The 26,517-nt window shown below is 50.8% G+C and overlaps 1 protein-coding gene across 1 annotated transcript; it reads right to left on the reverse strand.

Moving 5' to 3' along the window:
- Positions 1–3,504: 3,504 nt before the first annotated feature.
- FAM20A (FAM20A golgi associated secretory pathway pseudokinase) lies at positions 3,505–26,105 on the reverse strand. Its single transcript, XM_041409386.1, has 12 exons — positions 26,075–26,105; positions 21,403–21,598; positions 15,150–15,334; positions 13,570–13,620; positions 12,652–12,730; positions 11,511–11,603; positions 9,951–10,066; positions 7,888–8,068; positions 7,484–7,593; positions 7,152–7,233; positions 7,014–7,073; positions 3,505–4,142 (listed from the first exon to the last, which is right to left on the reverse strand). Exons 1-12 carry the CDS (start codon positions 26,103–26,105, stop codon positions 3,878–3,880), a joined length of 1,449 nt encoding a protein of 482 aa, XP_041265320.1. The 3' UTR covers positions 3,505–3,877.
- Between the last annotated feature and the right edge of the window lie 412 nt (positions 26,106–26,517).

A 26,517-nucleotide genomic window follows, 5' to 3' on the forward strand; every position in this document is an offset into this window, starting at 1 on the left:
GGTGTAAACTCCAGAGGGGTGAGTTCAGGTCGTGGCTTCCCCCTGGAGCCTGGAGAGAGTTCAGCCTCCACGTGCCAGCCTGGGAATTCCTCTGCACTTGGACCTGTGTCCTGTTTGGCTCCTTGCAGCTTTCATCTCTCCCAAGGTGTTCATTCCCAGCCCAGCCATGATTTTTGGATTTCTAAGTTGACTGCTCCCATCTCTGCAACCCCTTAATGAGCATGGGATGGATAACCATGAGTAAGTTGTGGTGGGAAATGGAAAAGGGGGGTTTCCAGCTGTGGTGAAGCAGGAAAACAATTTGAAGAGTGACCTGAAGCAGCTCAGACTTGGATGTGTTTTACAGCCAGCTCCAAGAAAGCTGAGTCACCCAGCTTTGAAGGTCCAGTAAAAATGTATCTGTCATGCAGAGGAGAATAAAAGTAAGAAGAACCCTGTACCAGCCATTTAAATATCCATGGGTTACTTTCCTTCACCTGCCCTCCCTTTACCAGTCCCCTCCACTGAAAAAAACAGGCTGAAACCAGAACTTTTATTACCTAAAGTGAAACTTTAAACCCTCCACTTCCAGCCTTATAACTATAAATACACACTTTATAATTACAACTTAAATTTAAGCTTATCTTCTGTTGCCATGTGCTTCCTGTTGAAGCAGCAAACAGTCACCATTCCATGGCAAAAGATGGAATTAATTCTGGGTTTGTCCTGTGTGGGGAGAGCACAAAGTCACCGGTAGAGGGAGATAAAACTCTGGGAATTCACTCTTCTGGACAGAAATAACCGACAGAGCAAAGTGCTGAGAGGGAGTCACATCCTCGTATTTTCATCTGTTCTCTGCCCACAAGAGTAAAAACATCTGGAAGTCCCAAGAGTAAAAAGGTCAAGAATCTGCTTGAGACTGTTGAGAAGTTGGAAATGCAAGGACTTGTCTGAACCACCATGTGGGAGAGACTAAAGGAGCATGGAGTGGGGTTTTTGGTGGGGTTTATGTGGGGTTCTTGCTCACCTTTGTGGCCTCAGAATATTGGAGGAATTTCTTCACTAGGAAACACTCCAAACTTCCTCCAACACAAATGGGCACTGTAGGACACACTCAGATCAGAACTGCACCTCTGCCGTGGGTTTGCAGTTTGGAGCCAGGTGCATTATCAGATTACTGTGGAGTTAAATGAGGCACCAGCACAATCCCCTGTGACAAACAGCTGTGGCCAAATGAGCTTTGTTCCTTCCTTGCATCATCCAGGCACTTGGTGTCACTGAGCTCCCTTTAGGTCAGGCAAAACTCCAGCCCATGGGACACAGCTGGTGGTGGTGCAGCAGCCTGCTGGATCCTGTTAAAATGCTGCCTGGAAGCTTTTGTGCAGGGATTTGGGGACCCTTAGAAGGTCTGCAGTGCTGTAGGTGCCTTTTGTTTAACTTAAAGGTTACTTTAGAATGAGTTTCTGGTAGATTGGTTATGGTGTGGGTTTTTTGTTGGCTTTCTTTTCCCTCTTAAGGATGATAAATTATCAACAGAGTTCTCAAGTACTTTCCCCGGGCTGCCAAAAGGCTCAGTGTAGTAATTCCTAATAGTTAAAGGAAAAAGCTATTAAGGAGAGCTTCACTAATCCAGTTATTCTTAAACCTTGTTGTCGGGAGGTGAAAGGTCAGCAGGGAACTGAAATACCCACGAAAACTCCCTACCCACACTTTGTTTTGGTCCCCAGTTTCTGTTGCATCTCCTCAAAATGCACAGACTTGGAGAGGGGGGAGAGACTGGGATAACCATTTCTATTTTCCAGCTAATTATGACAGCCTAAATGACTGTAAAAGATATGAGGAGAAAATTATTTTAAAATGACCTGAGTTAGATTCCCCCGACTTTAGCAAAACGTTTTCCCCAGAAATGGGTGGGTTCTTGAATTGTAAATACAGTCCAGTGTCTCAAGTGCTTTGATTTACAGGATGCTTTTTTTAGTGTGGGTTTTTTCCCTTGGGGTCTAAGGCAACACAGACCTGCTTGTGTTCTGTATCCAAACTGGCCCTTCAGGCAGGTCAGGGCAGTGCTTTCAGTGCCTGTGAGGCTTTGTGTGACATGCACAGGTCGCTGTGGGCTGGGGTGACACTGCTCCTGACAGTGAGCACGTGTAATGCCTTAAGGTCTATCTTAGCCAAGCCTAAAACTCAAACTATTGTTTCATGTCCTTGCTTGCTGTACTGTTGTAACTTTTCTACTTTCAGACCCTGCAGCTGCAGCTAGCTCTGAGGTTTTTTGCTCCTTCTGTTTCTGAGCCTGCTTTCACAGCTTTCTGAAAGTCTTCTTACCTTTACTGTGTTTCTCACAATGCCCTCTGGTGTGGCCAAGCTAGACCAATGCCCTGTCTTGTGCCAGGGGCAGGTATTTCTCAAATATACACTCCTGGCCACAGAACAAAGACTTACTAAGAGGAAAATGCTCTTGGCATCTCTTTATTCAACCCTCACCCTCGGGTCGAGTTCGTGTCCTTCTCTAGCAGGACCAAGCCGCTGTGGAGTTTCTGGTAGATTGGTTATGGTGTGGGTTTTTTGTTGGCTTTCTTTTCCCTCTTAAGGATGATAAATTATCAACAGAGTTCTCAAGTACTTTCCCCGGGCTGCCAAAAGGCTCAGTGTAGTAATTCCTAATAGTTAAAGGAAAAAGCTATTAAGGAGAGCTTCACTAATCCAGTTATTCTTAAAAACCTCGTTGTCGGGAGGTGAAAGGTCAGCAGGGAACTGAAATACCCACGAAAACTCCCTCCCCACACTTTGTTTTGGTCCCCAGTTTCTGTTACATCTCCTCAAAATGCACAGACTTGGAGAGAGGGGAAGGGACGGCGATAACAGTTTCTATTTTCCAGCTAATTATGACAGCCTAAATGACTGTAAAAGATATGAGGAGAAAATTATTTTAAAATGACCTGAGTTAGATTCCCCCGACTTTAGCAAAACGTTTTCCCCAGAAATGGGTGGGTTCTTGAATTGTAAATACAGTCCAGTGTCTCAAGTGCTTTGATTTACAGGATGCTTTTTTTAGTGTGGGTTTTTTCCCTTGGGGTCTAAGGCAACACAGACCTGCCTGTGTTCTGTATCCAAACTGGCCCTTCAGGCAGGTCAGGGCAGTGCTTTCAGTGCCTGTGAGGCTTTACATGCACAGGTCGCTGTGGGCTGGGGTGACACTGCTCCTGACAGTGAGCACGTGTAATGCCTTAAGGTCTATCTTAGCCAAGCCTAAAACTCAAACTATTGTTTCATGTCCTTGCTTGCTGTACTGTTGTAACTTTTCTACTTTCAGACCCTGCAGCTGCAGCTAGCTCTGAGGTTTTTTGTTCCTTCTGTTTCTGAGCCTGCTTTCACAGCTTTCTGAAAGTCTTCTTACCTTTACTGTGTTTCTCACAATGCCCTCTGGTGTGGCCAAGCTAGACCAATGCCCTGTCTTGTGCCAGGGGCAGGTATTTCTCAAATATACACTCCTGGCCACAGAACAAAGACTTACTAAGAGGAAAATGCTCTTGGCATCTCTTTATTCAACCCTCACCCTCGGGTCGAGTTCGTGTCCTTCTCTAGCAGGACCAAGCCGCTGTGGAGGTTGAGCAAACCAAGGTCAGGCGTTCCCTCAGCCTCCCAAGGGCACAGCCAGCTCCAGACCTGGAGATCACAGCTTCTCCACCCCAGAGCTGTGCTTAGGGTGCAGAGATCAGCTGCAGCCACGGCAGCACTGCCCGAGCACGGGAGCTCTGCTTAAACACCAGCAGAGGAGCCCGGTGGGACTCTTGATCTTCTGCCATCTCCCCTCAGAGTCTCCGTGAGTGTTTGTGGGTGGAAATGAGCACTTGCTGGAGCTGCCACTTGCCTGGCAGGGCTCTCCTGGCTCTGAGCCCTAAGTGTCCAGCTTGGCTCTGTGCACTGCAGGGCTCTGGGGCTGCCTGGTGTCGTTGGCCACCACCGTGGCCTCTCCAAAGGTGTCAATGCACTTGCCCACGGCCTCCAGGATGAGCTGTAGCCGCCTGTCCAGGGCCAGGAGATGGGGCTCGGTGAGCACAGGGGCCAGGGGGTCCTGCAGCAGGGATTCCCTCATCACGTCGCTGAGCCGGTACTCGGGCTCTGCCAAGAGCTGCAGGCGCAGCAACGTCGTTCTCTTTATTCTGCAAAAAAACAAATCAACAATTAATGCCTCCCAGCAAGAGCAGCTGAGCTCCTTGACAGCAGCAGGGCAGAGATGGGTGAGGAATTTAAAGAAATTAGGATCAAAAGTTCTATAATTTTAATTTTGGAAGGTAATGAATTTTTTTTTCAGAAACCTCTAGTTCTTCCTTTGTTTTCCCAGAGTATTTGTACTGCAAATTTCTGTCAGCAGAGAGAAAAACATGACAGAAGTTCTCAGTAGTGAGTGAGTCAGAGATGACCCAGTTCCCCAGGTTCCTGCAGGGTGGTGTCATCTCCCCAAGGATGACATTTATGAGACGGGAGCAGAGGGGGAGGTAAATGAAAAGACATGAATGAGAAAATATCTTCTGTCAAAACTCTGAGCAAAAAGAGGGAATATTTCCTGGAACTGATGTAACTGTGACTTTTCACCTTAGGGGGTACTGAGATTCAAATGTGATTTACTTTGACAGAAAATGGGATGAAAAGCTGCAATCTTGGAATGCTTCTGGGCATGAAATGAAGTGTTCTGAAATCATTTGTTTAATCCTCAGCAGAAATGTGTTGACTTCAGCGTGTATAATACTGAAATAAATCAGTGGCTGTAGTTATTGCCCTTTGAATCTTGGAAACAAAGTGGTCCATGCTTATGGAACCATTTGGATTCAGCCCAGTCAGATTTTTCAGGTGGAAAAAGGTGAAGTCAGATCCATTTTAGGCTGCTCAAGAATTTGTATTCTTAGGCTGTTGTTTATCCAGGGCATCCATTGGGAATGTTGATCTGGATCTCTGCAGCTCCAACAGGCCATGTGTTGTTTGGGAAAGGGTTGTGGCTGCTCCAGGTGTTGGTGACAATCACTAAGGTAGGAAAGGACCTTTAGGATCATCAAGTCCAACTGCTGTCCCAGCACCATCAAACCACGACCCCAAGTGCCACATCCACAGATCACTCAAATTCCAGGGATGGTGACTCCATGATTTCCCTGGGCAGCCTGTGCCAGTGTTTTACTACCCTACTAGTATGTTTTACCACCCTTTCCAGGAAAATATTTTCCTAATATCCAGTCTAATCAGGAGTGTGTGTGGAGCAAGGTGTATTTGGGCAGTGGCACAAGGGAAGGAAGATGCTGCTTCCACAGGGCCAGGCATCACCTTCCCGCATTAATATTCCTGAAAAACCTAAAATAATCAATTGATCAAGTGTGAGGACTGACAAGGAAGCTTTAAAGCCCAGCTGTGAGGTGCTGCTGCTGCCAGGGGAGGCTGTGCCCAGAGCAGATGTGAACGAGCATCTGTGCGCTGTCCTTCGAGGCAGGGCCGGCCTGGGAGCTGCTGTGGGTAAACACCAGCTGTGTTTGCTCTGGTCCCAGCAGTGCTTGGAGGTGGAGAGAGGGCTGGTGTGACCCGTGAGGAGCAGCTGATGGAGTGCTGGAACAGTTACACAACAAACAAACAGAGCACAGACAGGGCTGAGATGGAAACGCTGCCGCCAGCCCCGCTATGCTCCCATGGGGGCTGTGACCCTGTGGCTGGGCTGGACTGCTGAACCTTTCACCCCGAGCCTTCCAGGGACTTCAGCAGCCTGACTGGGGCTGCTTCCAGGCCTGGCTGTGCCTCCAGGAGGGTTTTGATGCTTTCAGGGAAAGGACCATCTCGTGGTATGGCTGTATTTGTGCCACTCGTTGTCTGGGAGAGGAGACCTGCAGGCTTCAACGTGTGGGTCAGGCTGGGAGAGGCAGATAAAACAGACTCAAATCTGCTGGAAGCCAGGCTTGGAGCAGGAGTCAGCTGGGAACAAGGTGGATGTGTTTAACAGCCTGCTCTCAGCATCCCTGTGCTCCTGGCTGGAGGAGCTTCCCTGCTCACATGGCTCAGCTTGGTGTCGGAGCAAGGAGGAGACTCGGTGGGCTGAGTCCAGGTTGCTGGTCAGGGCAGGCTGAAATTTGTGGCCTCTGTGTGCTTACTCAAGCAAAACCTCTTCCCTTCCTTCCCAAGTGGTTTTAGGAGCTCTCCCACTCCAAATGGATCGGCTCTTGTGGGAAATGAGGGTTTGTGTGTCTTCCTCAGGCAGCACGAGTTGTTTTTATGCTGTTCCTGGCCCTTGTTTGCTTATGACAAGTTGTTCAGGTCCTCTTACCACTGCCTTGAATTAAATTAAGAGGAGTTTCTGGGAGGTGGATCTGGAAGAATAGGAATGCTGTGACCTGTGGATATTATGGTATGACGGTCAAATTAAGAGGCAGAGTTAATTTCAAACTGCACAAAATTTGAAGAGAAGGATTCCCTACGAACCTGCAATTAGAAATTAAAAGACTTGCTGAGTGCAAATAACAGTTCTTGAAATTAAAGGTGTGTGGGGAGAGTGCAGTTACCACCCTGAGGGAGAGAAGGAGCAGGTAGAGCAAGGAAAAAGGCTCCACGTCTCCTGAAGACAAACCCGAGGGAACAGCAGCTGCTTCTGCCTCTTAAATTTAACTTGCAGCTGCTGGTTTATGGGAATTAATGAAGGAGGAACATAGGGTTAATTATGAGCTTCTCCTTCATGCCATGAGAAGAGGAAGCTTGATTAAATGCATCAAAGTTCCACCAGGATTTTGGATGGAGATTTCTGTGATTCCTGAGAGCACCTCGTGCTGCTGGGCTGGGAAAGGCTGTTAGAACTTTCTGGAAAGGTTTGATCCATTGGACAACATCTCCTGGTGTGCCAGTGGATGTTTTTCCACCGTGATTCCCATGTTCCAGCATCCAGGGTGGCTTTAGCAGGGTCCTCCTTGAGCTGCTGGAGGGAGCCAGGCCACGGTGACCTCCCCAGTGACAGCAGGAACAGGAACTTGGACATTCCTGGCAAGGAAGCTGCAGCTGGGACTTACACACAGCACTGGGAGAGCGGGGCCAGGATGGAGATTTCATCGTGGGAATGGCGCCCAAACCTGGGGGGTGAAGCAGAGTTCAGAGCCTGCCCTCCTCCTCCTCCTCCTCACCCTCCCCACCTCCTCCCGCTGCCTCACCCTCTGGCATTGTCCAGGTGCAGGAGGAAGCCATCGTCCCCAAACTTGGTGAACATCTCGTAGTGGTGCCGGTCCATGTTCCCTGCAAAGGCCACACAGAGGGACACAGCTTGCCTTGCAGGGAATTTTATAAATCATCCCAAGATTTCTTTCAGTTCTGCATGGAGTATTTGTTTGCCATGCTGGAAGTACCCAAAGTGCTGCTTTCCCTTTGTTGGGGTGGGTCTGGGGGCTCCCCTGTGCCCCCACATTGGAGGGGCTGTGGGGAGACAGCAGCCCCTCTAAAGGGAAGGGGAAGGGAAAGGGGAAGGGTTATTTCCCTCCACCATTACCTATCAGGAAGTCGAATATGGCCATGTCCACGATGTTGAGCAGCCGGTTGCTGTTGCTGTAGGGGTAGATCTCCCTCACTGTGTTGCAGTAGAGTGGATTCACTTCCCACCTGCAGGAGATGCAGAAAAGGAGACACCCCCAGCTGCTTCCGCCACGTCCCAAAAACACTCCAACACCCATCTTCCATGTGAAGATGTACAGGAGGAGGAAATAAATCTCCCCTTGTGCATGCAGGAGACTGGAACTGAAACACAGCCAATGCCCAGGCTTTAAGGGTTATTACACTAGTTATTACACTAATTATGGGCTCCCTGAAGCCTGGCCTGGGTTATTTCTGCAGCTCTGTCCGTGTGTCCGTGCCCTGCAATGCAGATCCGGGGTGCAGCCTCATTTCCCCACTTACTCCTCTTTTCCATCGAAGGAGTAGGAGCGGATCCAGGGGTTGGGGATGGAGAGCCGTGGGGCCAGGTTGAGGGAGGGCAGGAAGGCAGAGAGGGAGCCCTCCAGGAGGTGGGGGCTCCCACACACGGCGTACTCCGTCTTGCACATGTACGGGCACTTGGCGAAGAAGCAGACGTTGCTGGCTGGGGGGAGAGCAGAAAACAGGGAGAAGGGGCTGTGATCTCCAGGAGGATGCTATTGTGGCAGCAAACCCCTAAGCGGGGAATAATGTGCACTGACTCCATGATTGCAGAAGGCTGATCAATTGCTTTATTGCAATTGATTGCTTTATTATTTTATACTACACTATACTCCTAAGAAAAACCCATCGCCCTTTGTAGAAACCCAGAGCACTGGGAATATTTCTCTGCCTGCTCTGGGGTGCCCTGACCCCCCAGGAGAGCTCTGACTCTGACCCTCATTCATGGAGAAAGTTTCCTAGACTTCAAGATAGACTAGAACCCACAAAAGTGTGAAATAGATTATAGAGAGGTGCATCACTTGCTGAGAAATTCAGGTTTTGGGATTTTTAGTATGTTGTGGATGGAAGCAAGATGGAGGGCACAGGTGTTGTCCTGGGTTTCTCCTTCATGCTTATTCTTCCTTCTTCTTCTTGGGTTTGGGTGGCATTTTGTAATTGGGCATAAAAGTCCACATTGGGGCTCTTTGGGATCAATTATTGGGTTAAAAGGGGAAATAATCTAGGTGTCCGTTCTTAATTGGATACTTTAGTCTTAAAAGACCTTGTAACAAGAGATTGTTGGCCATTTTGTGCCTTCTAATGAAAAGCTGCCAAACTCATGGCAGTGAGACTGTTTTACTGATAAGAAATAATAAACACCTGAGTCTGAACAGGAGCTATTGTAGCAAGTGCTTTCAATCCAGACCCAGAAAAACCAACAACCGGGACCCCCACAGCCCTTGCCAGACAGTTCAGCACAGCTCTGACCTAACTGGTCAATCAATAAATCACCAGAGTCCAATTAAGAGATCCCTCTTTGGTAAACAATCTCCATAACACATTCCGCATGTGCACAACAACAGGCGCAGCAAATTAAGGTAAGAATTGTTTTAATTCTTTAATTCTTTCTCTGAGCATTCTCAGAGCCCAGGAAAATCCTGGGAAACCCTGTGTCTCTCTCTCTTCAGTGGATATGTGATTCCCACAGGGTGCAAGGTGGCCTGGGCTGAGCCTTTCCCTCTCGTTGTAGTGGGTCTCTGGTTGGGTAAGAAGTTACAGAGACTCTGTGTATTACAGAAGGCTGATGATCTTTCTTTATTAAGAAACCATTGATTTTGTAGACTAGTTTGCTACAGGTGTGTTTGATTGGTCCTTTACTTAAAACACCATCAGCATTGGCTAAGTAAGAAACCACCCTTTGGTAAAGAAATCTCTGTAGCGCATTCTACATGTTCACAACACCAGGTGCAGCAAGTGAAGATAAGAATTGTTTCTTATTCTTTTCTCTGATCTTCTCACAGCCTTCCCCAGGATGATGCCTGGCAAAGTTGTGTTTCTCTCTGTGCCCAGAGAGCTGCTGGCACATTTCCCCACTGTGGGACAGCGATTATTTCTTGTGGCAGGGATGGAGTGAGGGGCAGCAGATGGGAAGAGGCCCAAGGGCCTGCAAATGAGTGCAGAGCAATTTAGTACCCCCTGTTTGATGGCTGTTTCATAGAAACACTCTGGGGAATCCAAGGAAAAACAAGGTAAACCCCAAAGCATCCATGCCATGGATGTCAAGCTTCCAAATCATAGATTTGGGTCCTTTGCTCAGGGAATGGTGAAGTAAAAAAGCCCAAATGAGTAGATCTGGTAGATGACTCCAGCTGGAGGGAACCTCTGCTGTAACAATGTCTTTGTGCACATTTAACCCAAAAATTTCATTTCTGCACCACAGCACGAGTCCTGCAGGCCCTTTTCCTGCAGCCCTGCCCTTCCTCCCACCACGGAGCACCACAGGTTTGGGTTAGGTGTGAAGGGCCCTTAAAGACAACTGGGACCACGATTTGCCTCATGCCCACCTGGTGACACGAAGAAGACGCTCTGCAGGACCTCGTTCTTGGTGACCTCCAGGATCTCCTTGGTGACATTGATCAGCCTCCCCACCGTGGGTGGCACCCTCCTGAAATCCAGGATCCTGCACAGAGGGACAGGCGCTGGTGCCAAGGGATGCTGCTGCACCCGGGGGTGGCAGGTGCTGCCCCTGCCCCTTCCAGCAGTGAACCAGGAGCCTTTGGATTGCTGCAGCCAGATTCTTTCCAGCAAAAACCCCTCTGGGCCAAAATACAACTCTGTTTCAATTTGGGTATTTTAATAGCTGCTGCCTGGAACAATCTGGATGTTCTCCAGCATTCCTGTCTTTCCCTCACACTGCCTTGGTTTCTCCCACCCTTTGCACACAACAGGGTCCTCCAAGGGCCAGAGCAGCCCTTCAGACCCTTCTACAATGTTGGTTTGGCACGGAGCAAAGATGTTGATCCTGGTACAACGTGGCTGAGGAGGCACCCCCTCCTCCAGAGGCACTCATGCCCTGCTAATTCCTCAAAAATTCTCTTAAAAACCTCAGGGCCTGGGGCAGGAAAGCATTCCTGGCAGTCAATGGGAATGCTGCTGATTGCTGAGTCAGTAACACGGGGAGAACTGGCTAATGCTCTGCTTGGCTCCTTGGGTAATGCCCCCTGCTCCTGGGATTTGGGCACAGAACAGGATTTAGCCTGCTACTTATTGAGCAATGTCGAGAGAGAAAAAAAATATTTGCTTTTATCCAGCATCTTTCAGCTCTAAAAACCACAAAGCACTTCACAAAAGCAGTCTGGCCTCATTTTTGTGGCAGTGGAGCTGCAGGGGCGAGGTGGTGGTGGCTGAGTCAAGCAGAGTCCCTGTGAGGATGTTGGGGCAGAACTGGGAAGGGAATTCAGCTCCCTTTGTTCCCTTTCTCAGAGTCTGAGCTACAGGACTTAATTTAGTCCTGCTTATCCCATGGAAACTGGAGATCCCCACCCACCCTGACCATCAGAGATCACCTTCCCCTGGTGTTCAGAGGAGAGAAAGTCTGCTGCCTTCATCTTCTGAGAAGAGTATTTTTGATTTTATTAAACACACACCCTGCTGGGAAGAGGTGCCAGGTTAATTGCTCATTATCTCAGGGCTTAAAACTGCATTGCTGCAGTTTATCAACCCAAAGCACACCTTGACTGCTGATGGAGTGTGTGCCTCCCTGACCAGCAGGGCACCCGGAGCTCAGACTGGCACTTGGATGCAGGGGAGGGACAATGTGTGACAGCCAGGTGAGAATCTCACCTGTTCCAGCCTGGACTGCACCTGCTCTCATGCAGTGGCCAAGACAAAGCTGACTCTGGGGTGTCAGATGAGAGCCAGGAGGATCTCCTGGAGGATCCCTTTCCCTTTCCCTTTCCCTTTCCCTTTCCCTTTCCCTTTCCCTTTCCCTTTCCCTTCCTCTTTCCCTTCCTCTTTCTTTCCCCCTTTTTTTCCCCTTTTCCCATGAGCCCTGCAGGCTTTTCCCAGAGCTCTGGTGGCCAGAGCAGAGCAGCAGGAGGCAGCCCAGGCTGGGCCAGCCCTACCTGTCCAGGTGGAAGGCGGCGATCTCGGCGTTGTGCCGCTGGAAGTCCACGAAGTAGAAGAAATTCTCAGGAGTCTCCTCCTCACGTTTCTGCCTGGGAGAAAGCAGGGGGTGAGCCTAACCGAGCTGCTGGGCAGCCTGGACACTGAGTGGTGGCACAAGGACAGCTGGTGGGCTCAGGGACAGGGTCAGAGCCCAAGGGCTCAGTGCCCAGCTGGAGCCATCACCCGGCGTGCCAGGGAGCAGCACTGCACCCTGGTGCTGCCAGGGGGCTGGGGGAGGCAGAAGAGCTGACTGGGGCTTTAAATCTGCTTCAGCAAGAGCTTAGACCCCCTTAGGACAAAGTTGCACATGGTGTTTGTCACATCCCCCCCGGAGGCAGAGGAGGGCTCAGGTCTGATGCTCTCCTATCCCTGAGGTGGGAGCTCCTTTTAATTCCATTTTCTGGCTGTCACACAGTGGGAAATGCGGTGTGAGCTCCAGGGAAAGGGGGTGTTAACTCCTGGAAATAGGGTGTGAACTCCTGGGAAAGGGGGTAGGACACAGGAAAGCCCTCCTGGCTCAGCAGGCCATGGATGCTCTCCTTCCCCTCCAGGAGCTGGTGGACACTGGGCAGAGATGGATGGAAACCCAGGGGAGAGGAGCTGGCTGCCCTCTGGGTGAGGATTTATTATGCCAGCCCACGTGCTGGCAGCCGCTCTGTCACACATGGACAGTAAAGTGAGAGGGAATAGATGTGAAGAGTCCCAAGGGGCTGCAAATATGAACAGAAGCAATTTAACTCCCCTGTTTGATGGCTGTTTCTTGGAAACACTCTGGGGAATCCAAGGAAAACCAACATAAACCCCAAAATCTGCTGGGGAAGAGCAGTCCCTCATGGCAAAGATCTCAGGAGAACAAGTGTCCCAGGGTCCTTCTCCACCTGGCACCCATGAACTGAGAAATTTCCAACATCAACAGCGGTGTGGGAACACTGCTGTTTATCCACGTGTGCTCCTGGGTGGTGTGAGCAGCCAAGAATAAGGAAAAATAATGGAATCTTTTCAGCTGCCCAGGTAGGGAGGGCAGGACAGGGAAGGTGTGGCTGGGACCTTCCCATGCCAAGGAACTGCAGGGGCTCAGGGGGGCTCTGCTGGCCTTACCTCATGGGCTTGAACATGGCTTTCCCGAAATCCTGGAACCTGAGGACCAGCTTCAGGTGCACACCGCTGGGCTTCACCACTTGGGGAGGAAAGGGGATGTTAGCTCCTGGAAATGGGGGGTTAACTGCTGGAAATGGGGTGTTAGCTCCTGGGAAATGGAGTGATAACTCCTGGGAAATGGGGTGATAACTGCCTGGAAAGAGAATGTTAACTCCTGGGAAAGGGGGTGATAACTCCTCGAAATGGGGTGATAACTGCCTGGAAAGAGAATGTTAACTCCTGGGAAAGGGGGTGTTAACTACTGGGATGTTTACTCCTGGAAATGGGATGTTAACTGCTGAGAAATGGGGTGTTAACTCCTGGGAAAGGGGATGATAACTGCCTGGAAAGAGAATGTTAACTCCTGGGAAAGGGGGTGTTAACTGCCTGGAAATGGGGTGTTAACTCCTGGAAACACCCCAGTTACACACCCCATCACAACCCGGCTTTCCAGCCCCATGAGTGCATCCCATCACTCCGTCCAGCTACACCCCTCTCTCTCTTCCCATTTATTTTCCTCTCCCCCTTGTGCCATAGAGCACATTTCCCTTCAGCCCCTCTGTTACATCCCCCTGGGGACCTTCTCCTCCCTCCCCAGCAGAAACCAGTGCTGTACTGGTGTCCTGACTCCCACACTGAACAGGCTGCTCATGGCAGTGGTGGCATTACCACTCCTGGGTGTTAAAAAAAGCGTGGACGTGGCCCTTGGGTTGGACTCCCTCATTTTACAGGAATAATTTACAGGAATAAGTCCAGGCTCTATCATGCCAGCCTCTGCTGGGTTAATGGGAGGGAGCAGAGCCTGGCTTGGCATTTCCCTGGCCGAGCTGAGGATGGAGCAGCTGGGGATGCACATGGGGACCCGAGTGCCACACTCACCCTGGCTGCAGTCACAGGCTCCCAGCAGTGCCTTCTCATCCTGGCTGTAGTCTGCAAGGGCAGGAGGAGCAGTGAGACCCCAGGGCAGCATTCACAGGCATCCCCAACAAGGGGACAGAAATGTTGCATCTGACTCCATCTTATCAGAAGGCTAATTAAGGCCTTTATTATACTCTATTATTCTATATTATATTACACTACGTTACATTACATCCAAACTGAATCTGCCAAGCACTCAACTCTGCACACAACTGCACTGATCTCGTGACTGTCTGCCACTGTGATATTTTATGAAAATCCCTTTGCCAGGATTTTTCTCCTGAGAAGCTGAGAAGCCTCAGAAAAGAAATGTAAACAATAACTATCTGATGGCTCTGAGGAGCCACAGGTTTTATTATTCATTCCTTTTCTTTCCTAGCCTTCTGATGTCTCCTTTCTCTTTTTTCAGTATAACATTTTTAATATAATTATATATTTAATATATTATAATATTTATTATAATATATTATAATATTTATATATAATATAATATAATATAATATAATATAATATAATATAATATAATATAATATAATATATCAGCCTTCTAAGAAATATGGAGTCAGATTCATCTCTTCCCCTGTCCTGGTACCCACAAACACAATGACAATTCTCAGCTGACAGTCCTGAAACACACTTGGCCCTGACAGGCCAAGGAAGCAAAACACCATCACTTTGGGTCAACAATCTCCATATTGCATTCTATTTTTGTGCAAACACAGGCACAGCAAATGAGATAAGAATTGTTTTTCCTTTCACTGAGGTTCAGAGAATGTGAATCTCAGAAATATTCTTGGGAAGAATTGTGCCTTGCTTTTCTCTGTGAAGAGAAATGTGGGGCTGCACGCCAGGCTTCATCTCTTGCTGCTGACCCCCTGGCAGGCTCCAAGGAGCTGTGAAAAACGGCAGTCACTTGTTTTTAAGATTTTAAGAGTTTCATAGTAATAAAATGGTTATAAAAATAGTAATATAATTAGAGTAATAAAAATTTGGACAATTTGGATTAGGACAATATGAGACAACAAGAAACAAAGAGTTACGGACAGTCTGGGTACCTTTTTCTGGGCAAAATAAGCCCGAAAAAGGACACCCGTTAACAGAGAATTAACCCTTAAAAGCAATAGCCTGTTGCATATTCATACACCTCATACATGATGCATAAATTCCATTCAAACAAAGGATTCTGTGGTCAGCATCAACTTCTTCCTCTTAATCCTAACAGCATCTTCATGGCTGAGCAAGATGGGAAGAAGTTTGTTTCTTTTGCTAAAAGAGCAATAAATTCTCTTTCTCTGAAAGATTTAGGTGTCCTGTGACTGCTGCCTGGTGCGAGTACCCCATTCCTTTCTTAATAAAAAACCATCCCACATACACAGTTCCTATTTTTATATTATAACATAAGACACTACTTGAGAAAATTAATAACACATAACTTCCTAACACACCGCACACAATATTCCTTTTAAGATTCGCGAAAAGCCCGTCACAAAGCAGGCATTTTTCACAGAGGCGGTCCGCAGCCGCGGCCGGCGGGCGCTCACCGGCGCTGACGGTGGGCAGCTCCCGCAGGTCGCGGAGCAGCGCGCCGACGGCGGGGCTGGAGCGCGGGTAGAGCCCGTCCCGGCTGATGCCCAGCTGGAAGCGCAGCCAGCCGGCCTCGGGCCGCAGCGCCAGCGGCAGCGCCGCGGAGGTCAGGTTCAGCTCCTGCCGGTACCGCTTGTGTCTCCTGCAAGAGAGGCGACCTGCCGTCAGCACGGGGAAAAGCTCCTTCTCCGAGGCTGGAGGGCGCCCGGAGCAGAGCGCGGGGTGGGTACGGGGAAACTGAGGCAGGGGACGGTCAGAGTCTCTGGCTGTGGTCTTTGGCAGGGTCCCCAGGACAAGGAAAGAGATGAAGCTGATTCCATGGTCTTAGAGGGCTGATATTATATTATATTATATTATATTATATTATATTATATTATATTATATTATAATGCTATGCTAAAACTGTACTGAAGAAAAAGAAAAGATACATCAGAAGATGTATCAGAAAGATTATCAGAATGATAATGAAAACTCGTGACTGACTCCTCAGAGTCTGACACAGCTGGCGGTGATTGGTCATTAAGGAAAAACAATTCACATGTTGGAAAACAATCTCCAAATCACATTCCAAAGCAGCAAAACACAGGAGAAACTGAGGCTTCTCAGCTGGACAAGAGGATTTTTCCAGGAAACATCACGGTGACATCTGACCATCTCGGAGAGAGATTTTTCCCTGAAGTTGGAGGAAAAAAAAATCACTAAAAGCTACAAATTGCCTCTGTGACCAAATTCACAGTGAGCAGGGATGCTACAAGGTCACGTGGCAGCATCCTGCCCATGATCTCTAAAAATCAAGGTTCAACCCCACCCTTTTTTGGCAGGTGGAGCTGAAGGAGCTTCTCAAGTTCAGTAATAACCCAAAAGCATCTCTCCTCTCCATCAGCATTTCCCTCAGCCTTGAGACCAGTGGATGCAACAGCCTGGTCAGAGAGTGAGCAAACAGGCTTCATTTTCTCACAGTGGATTTGTGAGACTTTTTTAGGGAGTTGTAGAAAAACGATGATAACTTGTTAGTACAATCTGCAGGTGGTGTTTTCCTACTCTGTTTTTTCTGTTCTTTTCAGGGACTTTTAGTGAGAAAGATGTTTTTGTTAGTTAGCCAATCAAGTCGAATCTGTCTATAAAAGAGAGGATTTTTTGTATTAAACACTCTTCTGCAAACCAGCCTTTGAGTGAATCTGTGTCATTTCTTGCTCAAGGGTGGCAGAGACCCCCAAGGCTGGGGCTGTGGAACTGCAAGGTCACTTATTGCAGCCAGCAGAGCACTGAGCTTTGGTTTCTCATTAACATTGTCCAGCCCATGTACGGAGCAGCCAGTCCTGATAAAGGGAAAATGAAGTTCAGTTTGCACTGAAAGTGCCAGGATCCATCCAGGAAAGCAAACAGGAGCTGGGGGCTGATAAGGAGTAGGACATTAACCAAGGCTGGCATGGAGGGGCTGGACAGGGGGGAAGTGCCACATGCCCGGCCAGACCCCATCCAGAGCCTGAGCAGCAAGGTCTGACCATGCCCTGAGGCATTTATCAGCCCAGGAATGGCACTGGGGGCTGGAAAGGGCTCCTGACTGCTGGGGGTTTCTTTATTTCCCTGCTCAGCCCAGCAGCGGGGGTTTGGTTGGGGTTTTTCCATCACCCTTCTCCACCCAGCAGGCTGAGCAGTGTGATTAATCTGGCTGTGAGCAGGGCTTGAACCTTCCCAGAGCTGTTCCAGTGGTGCAGGAAATGAATTTGTAGAAAATTCTTAAAGTTTGATAGAAGGTTTACATAGTATGTATGTGTATGTATACCTTGAGATAAGAAATGTTGACTTAGAAATATTATGGAATAAGACAGACATTATTGAGAGAAAAATTGAGCTAAAAAGAAGTTTTAAAGGATAGCCTTGCAAATAAAAGTAGATAGTTTAGAAAAATAAAAGTACGAAATATACATGGTAGTAAGACTTCTGAGGAGTAATTTTAGATGATTAGCTTTAAGACACTTATAACAGTGTATCAATATTATCCTTTGAAACTTGTTTTTCTCTCAATAATGTCTTATTCCATAGTATTTCTAAGCCCGCATTTCTTATCTCAAGGTTTACATCCAGACACATACTATGTGAGCCTTCTGTCAGGCTTTGAGAATTTCCCACAAATCCATTTCCTACACAGTGGTATCCTGGGAAACCTCTAGGAGCTGGAGAGACAGGCTGGATGTGCAGCTCGTGGGAGCCTCTTCCCTCTCCCAGTCTGTTTGTCTTTCCATTGGACTGGGCCAGCCACAGCACGAAATCCACGTGTGCATGGTCAGAGGGAGCTGGAGCCCTTCCCTCTCTGACCAGCTCTTTGCTCAGGAGGCAGAAAATTCCCTGTGCACATGGAAATGGCCCTGGAGTGCCATCAGCTCCAGCAGAAGTGCCCTGACCCCCAGCCTGCTGCCCTTCCTGTGGATAAGTGAGGCACAATCTCAATGAGGCATTAATAAGGCCTTAATTAATAAATGAGGTATTAACCCTGCCACAGCCAGGGATGATAAACCGCAGTGCCATGGACAGGAATGACTCAGGATTTTTCCCTAGGGAAGCTGCCCGAATATTTTACCATATTTGCTCTCCTGCCTGCCATACACACAGGCTGTTCCCCCAGGGTGAGCAAGAGATTACTGAGGGGGAAAAAAATGCAGTGGTTATGCAAGGGGAGGCAGATCCCAGCCCTGCATCCACACGGTCCCTGCCCAGGCTGAGCCAGTCCCTTCCCAGCCTTTCAACCCAAAATACAGCTCTCTCTGCCTCCCTGCTTCCTTCAGGATTCCTGAAATATTTCCCTGGAAAAAAACAGATCTCTGCAAAGGGCATAATGATATAAAAACAGGGTTCATTTCTACCCTGCTATAAATAGCCCCGGGGTTGCCCTGCCTTTCAGCTCTCTGCTGGGCTGGCAGGGAGGCACAGCATGGGGTGACACTGCTCAGGCCACCACCATCCTGAGTTTGGGGTTTTGAAGCTGCTCCTTCAAGGATAAAAATAAGCTCTGGAGTTTTTAAGGGATTTTTTTTTGTTTGTTTGTTTTGAAGAGGTGTGGATGTTTTGTTGTTTTTCTGTTTCCTTCCTGCATCTCCATCAGTCTCCCCAGCTGGTTCTGCATCCTGCAGTCAAGCTGCTGGTCCTGACTGAGGTGCTGGAGCAGACAGGGCTGGGCAGCAGCTGGTTTGGAGGGAGCACCATGGAGGAGGACACGCTCTGGCCATGGCTGTCCCAACAGGACGTGTCCTGGGGCTGCTCCAGCTGGCAGAACCCCTGTCCAGCTGATGTCCATCTGGCTGCAGAAATGAAGGCAGACACGCTGTGCTGGAGGAGCAGGGTTAAACTGCAGCTTGTCCTACTCAGGGGAGCATCCTGCTGCTCCCAAAGCTGCTCTGCCAACACTCACATCCACAGGTGATGGAGAAATGTGCTGTCATCCTGCCATGCTGGGGAGAGGATGCCCCTGGACACTCAGGCCTGAGCCTCTGCTGCCTGGCTCTGCATGGGGAGCTGCTGTGGACTTTTTGCTCTTCAGTCCTCAGCAGCAGCAGGCAGCAGCTTGGTTGAATCCATGCAGTGGGAGAGAGCCATGGATTCCCGAGTCCCACAAGGACCCTGCCCTGGCCACATCAGACAGGACACGGGCTCTGCAGTGCTCCTGGTGAGGCAGAAGTTCCTCTGTGCCCACAGCAAATTAACAATCTTATAAAATCCATCAGCTCTGGCGAGTGCCACCTGATTACTCGTTCAATTTGCAGCAGTGATGGTTGTTGGCAGGTTTCTGCAGGAGCAGTGTCACCTCAGCCTGTGCGCTCTGGAGGTTTCACCCATTTATGAGCATCATATATTTTATTTCAGAGTGATTGAGGAATAATCAATACTCTGCTTTCTTCCCTTCCTGGAGGTGCAAAGTGAAGTCAATCAAGGACAAATGGCATCACCACGTTCATCCCAGGCACACCACAGCCAAACCTTGGGGTAGGAGGCAAAATGCAGCCATGGCTGCAGCACAAATTCCATCTTTTAACAGCGTGGTGAATAAAAGTGAGGAGTGCAAACTTCTCACTGTCCTGCAAGAGAGGCTCCAGCAAGTGCTTAGGGCTTCTGATGGTGCCATCAAGCCATGAGCTGCTTTGGTTTAAATCTCCAGTTCCCACTGGGATTTTGCTTGGGAAACATCCACCTTGGTACCCAGATCCTGATGTCTTCAGCAGGCAGTGCTCAGCTCTGAGAAGATGCACCTAAGGTGGGTCTGTGGCACAGCCAGGGCTACTCAAACCCAGCAGCCATGGATTTCAAGTGCTGTGACAAAGGATTCAACAGGATCCAGAGTGACTGGAGACAGGGAAGAGCCTGGCAGGGGTGGCCCTGGCTGAGCCCCACGGTGGTTCCAGACCCTGATGCTGCTCAGGCCATGAAGATCATTCTCTGCTCCTTCCATTATCGCTTCCTATCATCTCCTCCAGCAAACCGCATGTGGAACCAGCACTGGGTGAGTTCCACAGGAACAGGAGGAACAGGCATGGAAGTGGAAAGAGCAGGAGCTTGGAATCCTGCCTGTGCAGCTCAGCAACCACCACAGAGGGAATGGGAGGGGTGGGGGCTGCTCCCATGCTGGAAACCAAAGCTGGGCAGCGCGGAAGTGCCAGGACAGGGGACCCTGGGTGTGCCCAGGACATGCTGTCATCCCCTTGCAGGTGTCCTGTCCCACAGAGGGGACAGTGGGTGAGGTGATGCCGTGAGCTCAGCACGCTGGGAGCTCTGTGCTCTGCTGTATCTGAGTTTGTGTACGAATGGAGAAGTTCTGGGGGTGCAGGGAGCAGCTGTGGGGTGCTGTATGCTCGTGGAAGGGGGGTTAGATCAAGGATTCAGGGTGCAGGTAATCAGTGCTTGGAGCTGGCGCTGAGGGTCACTGTCCCCCCAGGGCAGGGACAGTCCCACCCCAGGAGCAGGGGATGAGGGAGTTTCCTCCTTGCTGGGCTGGGAGAGGCAGCAGGAAGAGGGCTCTGAGCTGGGGGTCCCTTTCTCTGGGGCTCTGCCAGTGGAGCAGGGTGGGAGACACCCCAGGAAGGAGCATCCCAGCAGAGCCCCTCAGCCCTGCCCATGGGGCTGGAGGGTGAGGGTGAGGGCACAGAGCCAGAATGGGGGGGCAAGCCGGACTGGGGGTGCCAGGGGACACCCAAGGGACAGAGGTGCCCAGGAGAGCTGCCCAGAAAGGGAGGGGTACCTGAGAGGGGGTGTCTGGACAGAGGGTGCGAGGGGGTGCCCATACAGGGAGTGCCTGGGCAGACTGTGCCCAGGGAATTCCAGGGCAGGGGTACCCGTGCAGGGGGTGCCCAGGGGATGCAGGAGGTGCACTCACAGAGGGTGCCTGGGAACGGGGTGCTCAAGAGATCCCAACGCATGGGGGGTCCAAAAAAAGGCGTGCCCAGGTGATGCCAGGGAAGGGGGTGACCATGCAGAGGGTGCCCAGGAGATGCCAGAGAAATGTGTCCCCATGCAAGGGGCACCCAGGAAACCCAGAAAACCCAGGAAAGGGGTGTTCAGTAAAGGGGTGTCCAGGAGATATCCGGGAAAGGAGTGCCCATGCAGGGGTGCTCAGAAGACACGCAGGAAGGGGGTGGCAGGAGATGCCAGTGCAGTGGGTACTCAAGAATGGGGTGCCCAGGAGATGCCCAGGAAACGAGGGATCATGCAAGGGGTGCCCGGTAGGAGGGTGACCAGAATCTCCCCACACAGGGATTGTCCGGGAAGGGAGCACTCAGGAAAAGAGTAGCCAGGGGATATTCGGGAAGGGGGTGCTGGGGAAGGAGGTGCTCAGGAGATGTCCGGGAAGGGGGTGCCCAGGAGATGTCCGGGAAGGGGGAACTGGGGAAGAAGGTGCCCAGGAGATGTCCGGGAAGGGAAGGGAGTACCAGCAGACGCCGGTGTATGTGGTGCTAAAGAAAGAGATGCCCAGGAAATAGCCAGGAAAGGGGTGCTGGGGAAGGAGGTGCCCAGGAGAAACCCAGGAAGGGGGTGCCAGGGAAGGAGGTGCCCAGGAGATGCCCAGGAAGGGGGTGCCCAGGAGAAGCCCAGGAAGGGGGTGCCGGGGAAGGAGGTGCCCAGGAGATGCCCAGGAAGGGGGTGTCCTGCGCGGTGCCCTGGAGCCAGCCCCGCGGGGGCCGCGCGGTGCCGGGCGCGGGGTGCCGCGGCCGCGGGACGCACCTGTTCCAGCGAGCCGCCTTCCGCCGGTAGTAGCGCAGGGCTTCGCGGGCGCCCAGCAGCGGCTCGGCGGGGCCCGGCCGCAGGTGGCGGGTCCCCCGCCCGCCCCCGCCGGCTCCTTCGGGGGCTTCGTCCCCGCTCCCGAAGGCGGAAAGTCGGTGCGGAGAGAGCTCTGGCAGCCGCTGGAGGGTGCCGGGGGCTGTGTGGGAACGGGGAGGGGGAGCTCGAACCCCTCTGGTGTCTGCGGGCAGGACCCGGTGGGCTCTGTCCCCCCACAGCTGGGATTGCGGCCCCTCCTGGGGCTGGCAGATGGTTCAGAGGCCGCTTTTATTTTCTTAATTCCTAAAAAATCACCCCTGCAGTTGAGGGAACTGCTCCCTGCAGTTCGCTGGCCCGTGGGGATGAGCTCGGGCTGGGAGCATCCTGCGGGATGGAGAGCCCGGCTGCAGCCCAGGCAGGGACAGGATGGAGGGAGCGGCCAGGGGAGGGGAGCGGGGGGGAAACTGGCGGAGCGTGACCAGACTGGGCTGGCTCCGGCCCTGTGCTGAAGGGAGAACGGAAAATAAACTGCGGAAAGGGGAGAAGTCGGTTTTGTTTTCAGCCGGCCGGAGCAGGGCTCGGTGCGGTGCGCAGCGCGGCGAGGGGAGGCTCTGGGAAGTGCCAGCGCTGGGGTGGAGGGGTTGGAATGAGCAAATCGGCATCGCAGGGGCTGCTGGCCGAGCTTCTGCTGATGTCCGAGGTGCTCTTTTGGTCCAGAAAGAGGGATAAAACAATCCCCTGGGCTGCGTGGTTGCTGCAGGGACCTCAAACTCACCCGTCCTCTTGGTCTTCTGGTCTTTGACAAACGGTTCTTACTCTCCTTTAGAAATGCAGTTTCAAAATTGCTCAGTCTTTTGATATTTGAAGAGTTTGGATTTCAGGTTTGGGGTGTTTTGCTCTGAATTTCTTTTTATTGTTTTCATAATACCAAATTTTATGTGTTTTCCACAGAAGATTTATAAGCACAAACCGCAGCTGGTGCTGCTGTGGCCAGCAAGGATCAGGGGGAGGAGAGGGTGTGCTCCCCACACTGCTTGGCTTTTGGGGACACCAGCTGTGCCCCCCTTCTGTGCCCTTTGGGGACAAAAGTGGTAAAATGATTGCACTTGGATCCCTTCAGGCTCCAGACCAGACATGAGGTGTTGAGAGGGGAAATTTTAGGGTGCTGTACTGGAAAGGCGGGCAGGCAGGGGCTCTGCTCAGAGGTGCTGGGTTGGCGTTTGCAGGGTGGGAAGCCACAGAGCTGATCCTTCTCAGGAGGACAAAAAGAGCTTTCAGGACATGAGGTTGGGTGTAAACAGGGGGAAATGAGTGCCAGCTCACTGTCAGATGGCTTAGGGGAGAGCAAAGGGGGTGTGCTGCAGCTGCACACTCTGCCTGGGGACACCCTGGTGCTCAGCCCCTCCAAGGCCAGGTGAGCTGGCAGCTCCCCCAAACACTGACATCATAAACCCGAGGTGAAGCAACAGCCTGGGACTAACAATAGGAGTCTTCTTCTATTTTTTAAACTTATTTTAAAAAGATTGCCCAGATGAAGTTGAACCCCAGGATTCAGCAAACCCAGATGAATCCCCAGCCCTGCTCTGTGGCTACCACCCTGTTGAAGGACACCCACAGACTCACTTCAAGCTCAAAGAACGACTTTTGACAAACACTCCACCAAAAACTGGCTGATACTTGCTTGGCTCCTAATCCTCCCTGAGCTGTTTCCCCATTGCTAATCTCTCCCAGGAACCATTAATAAATCTTCCCTGGTTTGCAACGCTAGTTCTGGACAAAGGCACCAGGAACCAGCAGTGCCTGGGCCCGTGCCCCTCTTGTTTGCATGCTCTGCTGGAAGATTGTTTGGCTTTTAATGAAGCTAATTAAAAAGAAACAAAAAAATAATAAATCAATCCCATTAATCTGTAATAAATTGAAGTGCTACAGTCCTTCCCAAAGCAGTTGGGACTGCCAGCTCCCAACTGGCTGCAATGCAAAATCACTGTTGTTATTATTTAGAACAACTCAGTGGTGCTCCTTAATGCCACAGTGATGCTTCCCTTCTCATCCATGGCTTGGAGTGCCTTGGAGCAGGGGGATGCCACTGAAGCTTGTCCCACACACATCTCCTTGTGTTCTGCTTTCTTGGTTCATGGCTTTTCCTGCCCAGCCGGGGTCCCTGGGCTGCAGGTGAGCATCACTTCCCACCCCAGGGCTCAGCAGAACTCATCCCAGCCTGCTGGAAGGGGTGGATGTGTTCCTAAAATTAACCTGGAAATACTATTTTGATAGGCCACTGACAGCTCCAGCGGAACCAAATTACCATTTGGAATTACCATGAGATAATTTGCCTCATTTACTATTTAAAGATGGGGGAAAAAAAAGCTCCTTCTTCCAGACAACTGCAGTGCAGGAATGTTCAGGCGTAGATGATGTCCCAAAACATATAATTAAAGCTTTAAATAAATGTATGATGACATCTCAGAGTAAGAAATACTTCCTTTGTATTTCAGATAGAAGCCAGCCAGGTCCTTTTCAAAGTCATTCTTTAATAAACAAAGGATATTCCTCTTGTTTTTCCAGACACGCAACTTACAATATTTGGAGTTTTAAGTATGTAATTTAAATTCTTTCACACAGTATGGATTTAAAACCCATCTTCCTTAGAGACGCCTTGGACTTGCCAAAAGGTAAATGCCTCTGTCTGCTGCTTTTTGTCTTTTTCACTTGAAATGCTGCAGAGCTGCCCTGGTCCCACCCTGCAGATTGTCATGTTTGCAAAAGGGAGGAGATGAGAATTATCCCTTTCTCACTGCCGTTAATTAGCAGGATTAAACACCAAGGCAGCTACACAGCATCACAAAGGAAAGGAGAAGATCAGCTGGAGGAGTCAAGTTCTGCATTTGCTGCTTCACTGACAAGAGCACAGACATGCCAGGAGCAGCCCTGCAGCTCTGCTCCTGCTCTTGGTCCAGCTGGGACTCAGAGCAGCAGGGCCATCTTCTCCCTGCATGGTGCTGGTCGTGGTGGTGCTGATGGTGGTGGTGATGGTGGTGGTGATGGTGACGATGGTGATGGTGGTGATGGTGGTGATGGTGATGGTGGAGGTGGTGATGGTGGGGATGGTGATGATGGTGATGGTGGTGATGGTGATGGTGGAGGTGGTGATGGTGGGGATGGTGATGATGGTGATGGTGGTGATGGTGATGGTGGAGGTGGTGATGGTGGGGATGGTGATGATGGTGATGGTGGTGATGGTGATGGTGGAGGTGGTGATGGTGGGGATGGTGATGATGGTGATGGTGGTGATGGTGATGGTGGAGGTGGTGATGGTGGGGATGGTGATGATGGTGATGGTGGTGATGGTGATGGTGGAGGTGGTGATGGTGGGGATGGTGATGATGGTGATGGTGGTGATGGTGATGGTGGAGGTGGTGATGGTGGGGATGGTGATGATGGTGATGGTGGTGATGGTGATGGTGGAGGTGGTGATGGTGGGGATGGTGATGATGGTGATGGTGGTGATGGTGATGGTGGAGGTGGTGATGGTGGGGATGGTGATGATGGTGATGGTGGTGATGGTGATGGTGGAGGTGGTGATGGTGGGGATGGTGATGATGGTGATGGTGGTGATGGTGATGGTGGAGGTGGTGATGGTGGGGATGGTGATGATGGTGATGGTGGTGATGGTGATGGTGGAGGTGGTGATGGTGGGGATGGTGATGATGGTGATGGTGGTGATGGCGGTGATGGTGGTGATGATGATGATATTGGTGGTTGTTTTGATTGTCCTCATGCTCCCCAAAGAGCACCTCCCACCCTGGGCACAGCCTCATGCCAGGGCTGGGGTTGTTTCCCCCTCTCACAGGGGGTTCCCCTCTGCCTGACCCCCCCCAGGGCTGGGGCTTTATCCCCCAGGACAGTGTGAGAGCCCCCCAGTCTCTGCTGGCTTGGTGGGAGGAGCTCTCGTTGTTGCTCTGGGCTGTCTCATGCTCTGTCTCAGCTTGTAATTAAAAATGAAATATTTGGACCAAGTGCTCAAATTAAGAACACATTTTTGATAGCTAACAACACTGAGGAGAGCCCTGGAGACCCTGACAGAGCAATTAGTGTCTCTCCACTCACATTGGAGAGGAGTCTTGAGAGAAGAAGCATGTTCACTCCAGAGGGTTTTTGGTACAAAAATGCAATTATAGGGTATAAAAGGAAATGTTTAGAAGCAAAGAGGGAATGAGTCAGGAGGCTCCTTCACCACAGGACAGGGAAGGCAGAAGGGAAGAGGTGCCCCAGACATGACACCTCTAACACTTCCCCATCCCTGGCAGCAGCTGTCATCAGTGGTTTCATTTCCCTCCTCCCATCCACCTCTCCTGGCTGCTCTTCCACGCTCATCCCTTGGCCTCAGCGAGCTCCCAGCTGCTCAGGGCTGGGGAATCTGGGTGGATCCTCTCCCTCTTGGCAGTGAACTTGCACAGCTAAGCACAAACAAGAGAAAAGCACCTTAATGGTCCAAGCGAGCTGCTCTTGTGTGCCGGGGCCTCCAGCACGCCTTTGCGTCCCCCCTCCCTCTTTCCCTCTGAGCATCCCTAGAGCTGGCTTTGAGCAAAATCCTGGGGAGCTATGGCAGCTTTCCATGGTCAATCTCAACACCAACCATCCTCTTCCAGGAGGATGGGGCGAGTCATGAGCCCTTGTGTGGTGTGTGGGGCTGGGAAGGCTCTGCCGCGCTCCCAGCGCTCCTGTCTGAAATCCAACGGGTGGACACCAACCCCGGGAGCCTGTAGAAGCTCTGTGCAGGCAGAGCTGGTGGAAAAGGGTGACCTGCAAGTCCCTGAAGAGCTGGGATGACATGGAGCCCAGATGACACAGGGCTGTTTGTCTTGGACACGCTGGGATTGACCGGAAAGCAGCGCCGACCTCTTGAGCAACTCCAGGGGGTTTTGGCCAGCAGGGCAGGAGCTCAGCCTGTGCTGAGTTTATAGGATCTGATTTCCAAGATAGCACAAACAAAACAATCCCTCTCCAATGGACTCCTGGCTGGAGCCAGCCCTGCCATGGAGACGGGAACAGCCCTCTGGTGCCGTTAAAGGTTAAATT

The sequence above is a fragment of the Onychostruthus taczanowskii genome, unplaced genomic scaffold (genome assembly GCF_017590055.1).
Source record: "Onychostruthus taczanowskii isolate IOZ18803 unplaced genomic scaffold, ASM1759005v1 scaffold30, whole genome shotgun sequence".
Lineage (NCBI taxonomy): Eukaryota > Metazoa > Chordata > Aves > Passeriformes > Passeridae > Onychostruthus > Onychostruthus taczanowskii.

What these genes read in the sequence shown, in the direction of transcription:
- FAM20A (XM_041409386.1), bottom strand. Translation starts at nt 26,105, where the DNA reads ATGACTCGCCCCATCCTCCTGGAAGAGGATG. An exon ending in CACCTGGACAATGCCAGAGG is followed by an intron (nt 7,074 to 7,151) that starts GTGAGGCAGCGG and finishes TTCACCCCCCAG; the next exon opens with GTTTGGGCGCCATTCCCACG. An exon ending in CCGCTCTCCCAGTGCTGTGT is followed by an intron (nt 4,143 to 7,013) that starts GTAAGTCCCAGC and finishes GTTTTTTTGCAG; the next exon opens with AATAAAGAGAACGACGTTGC.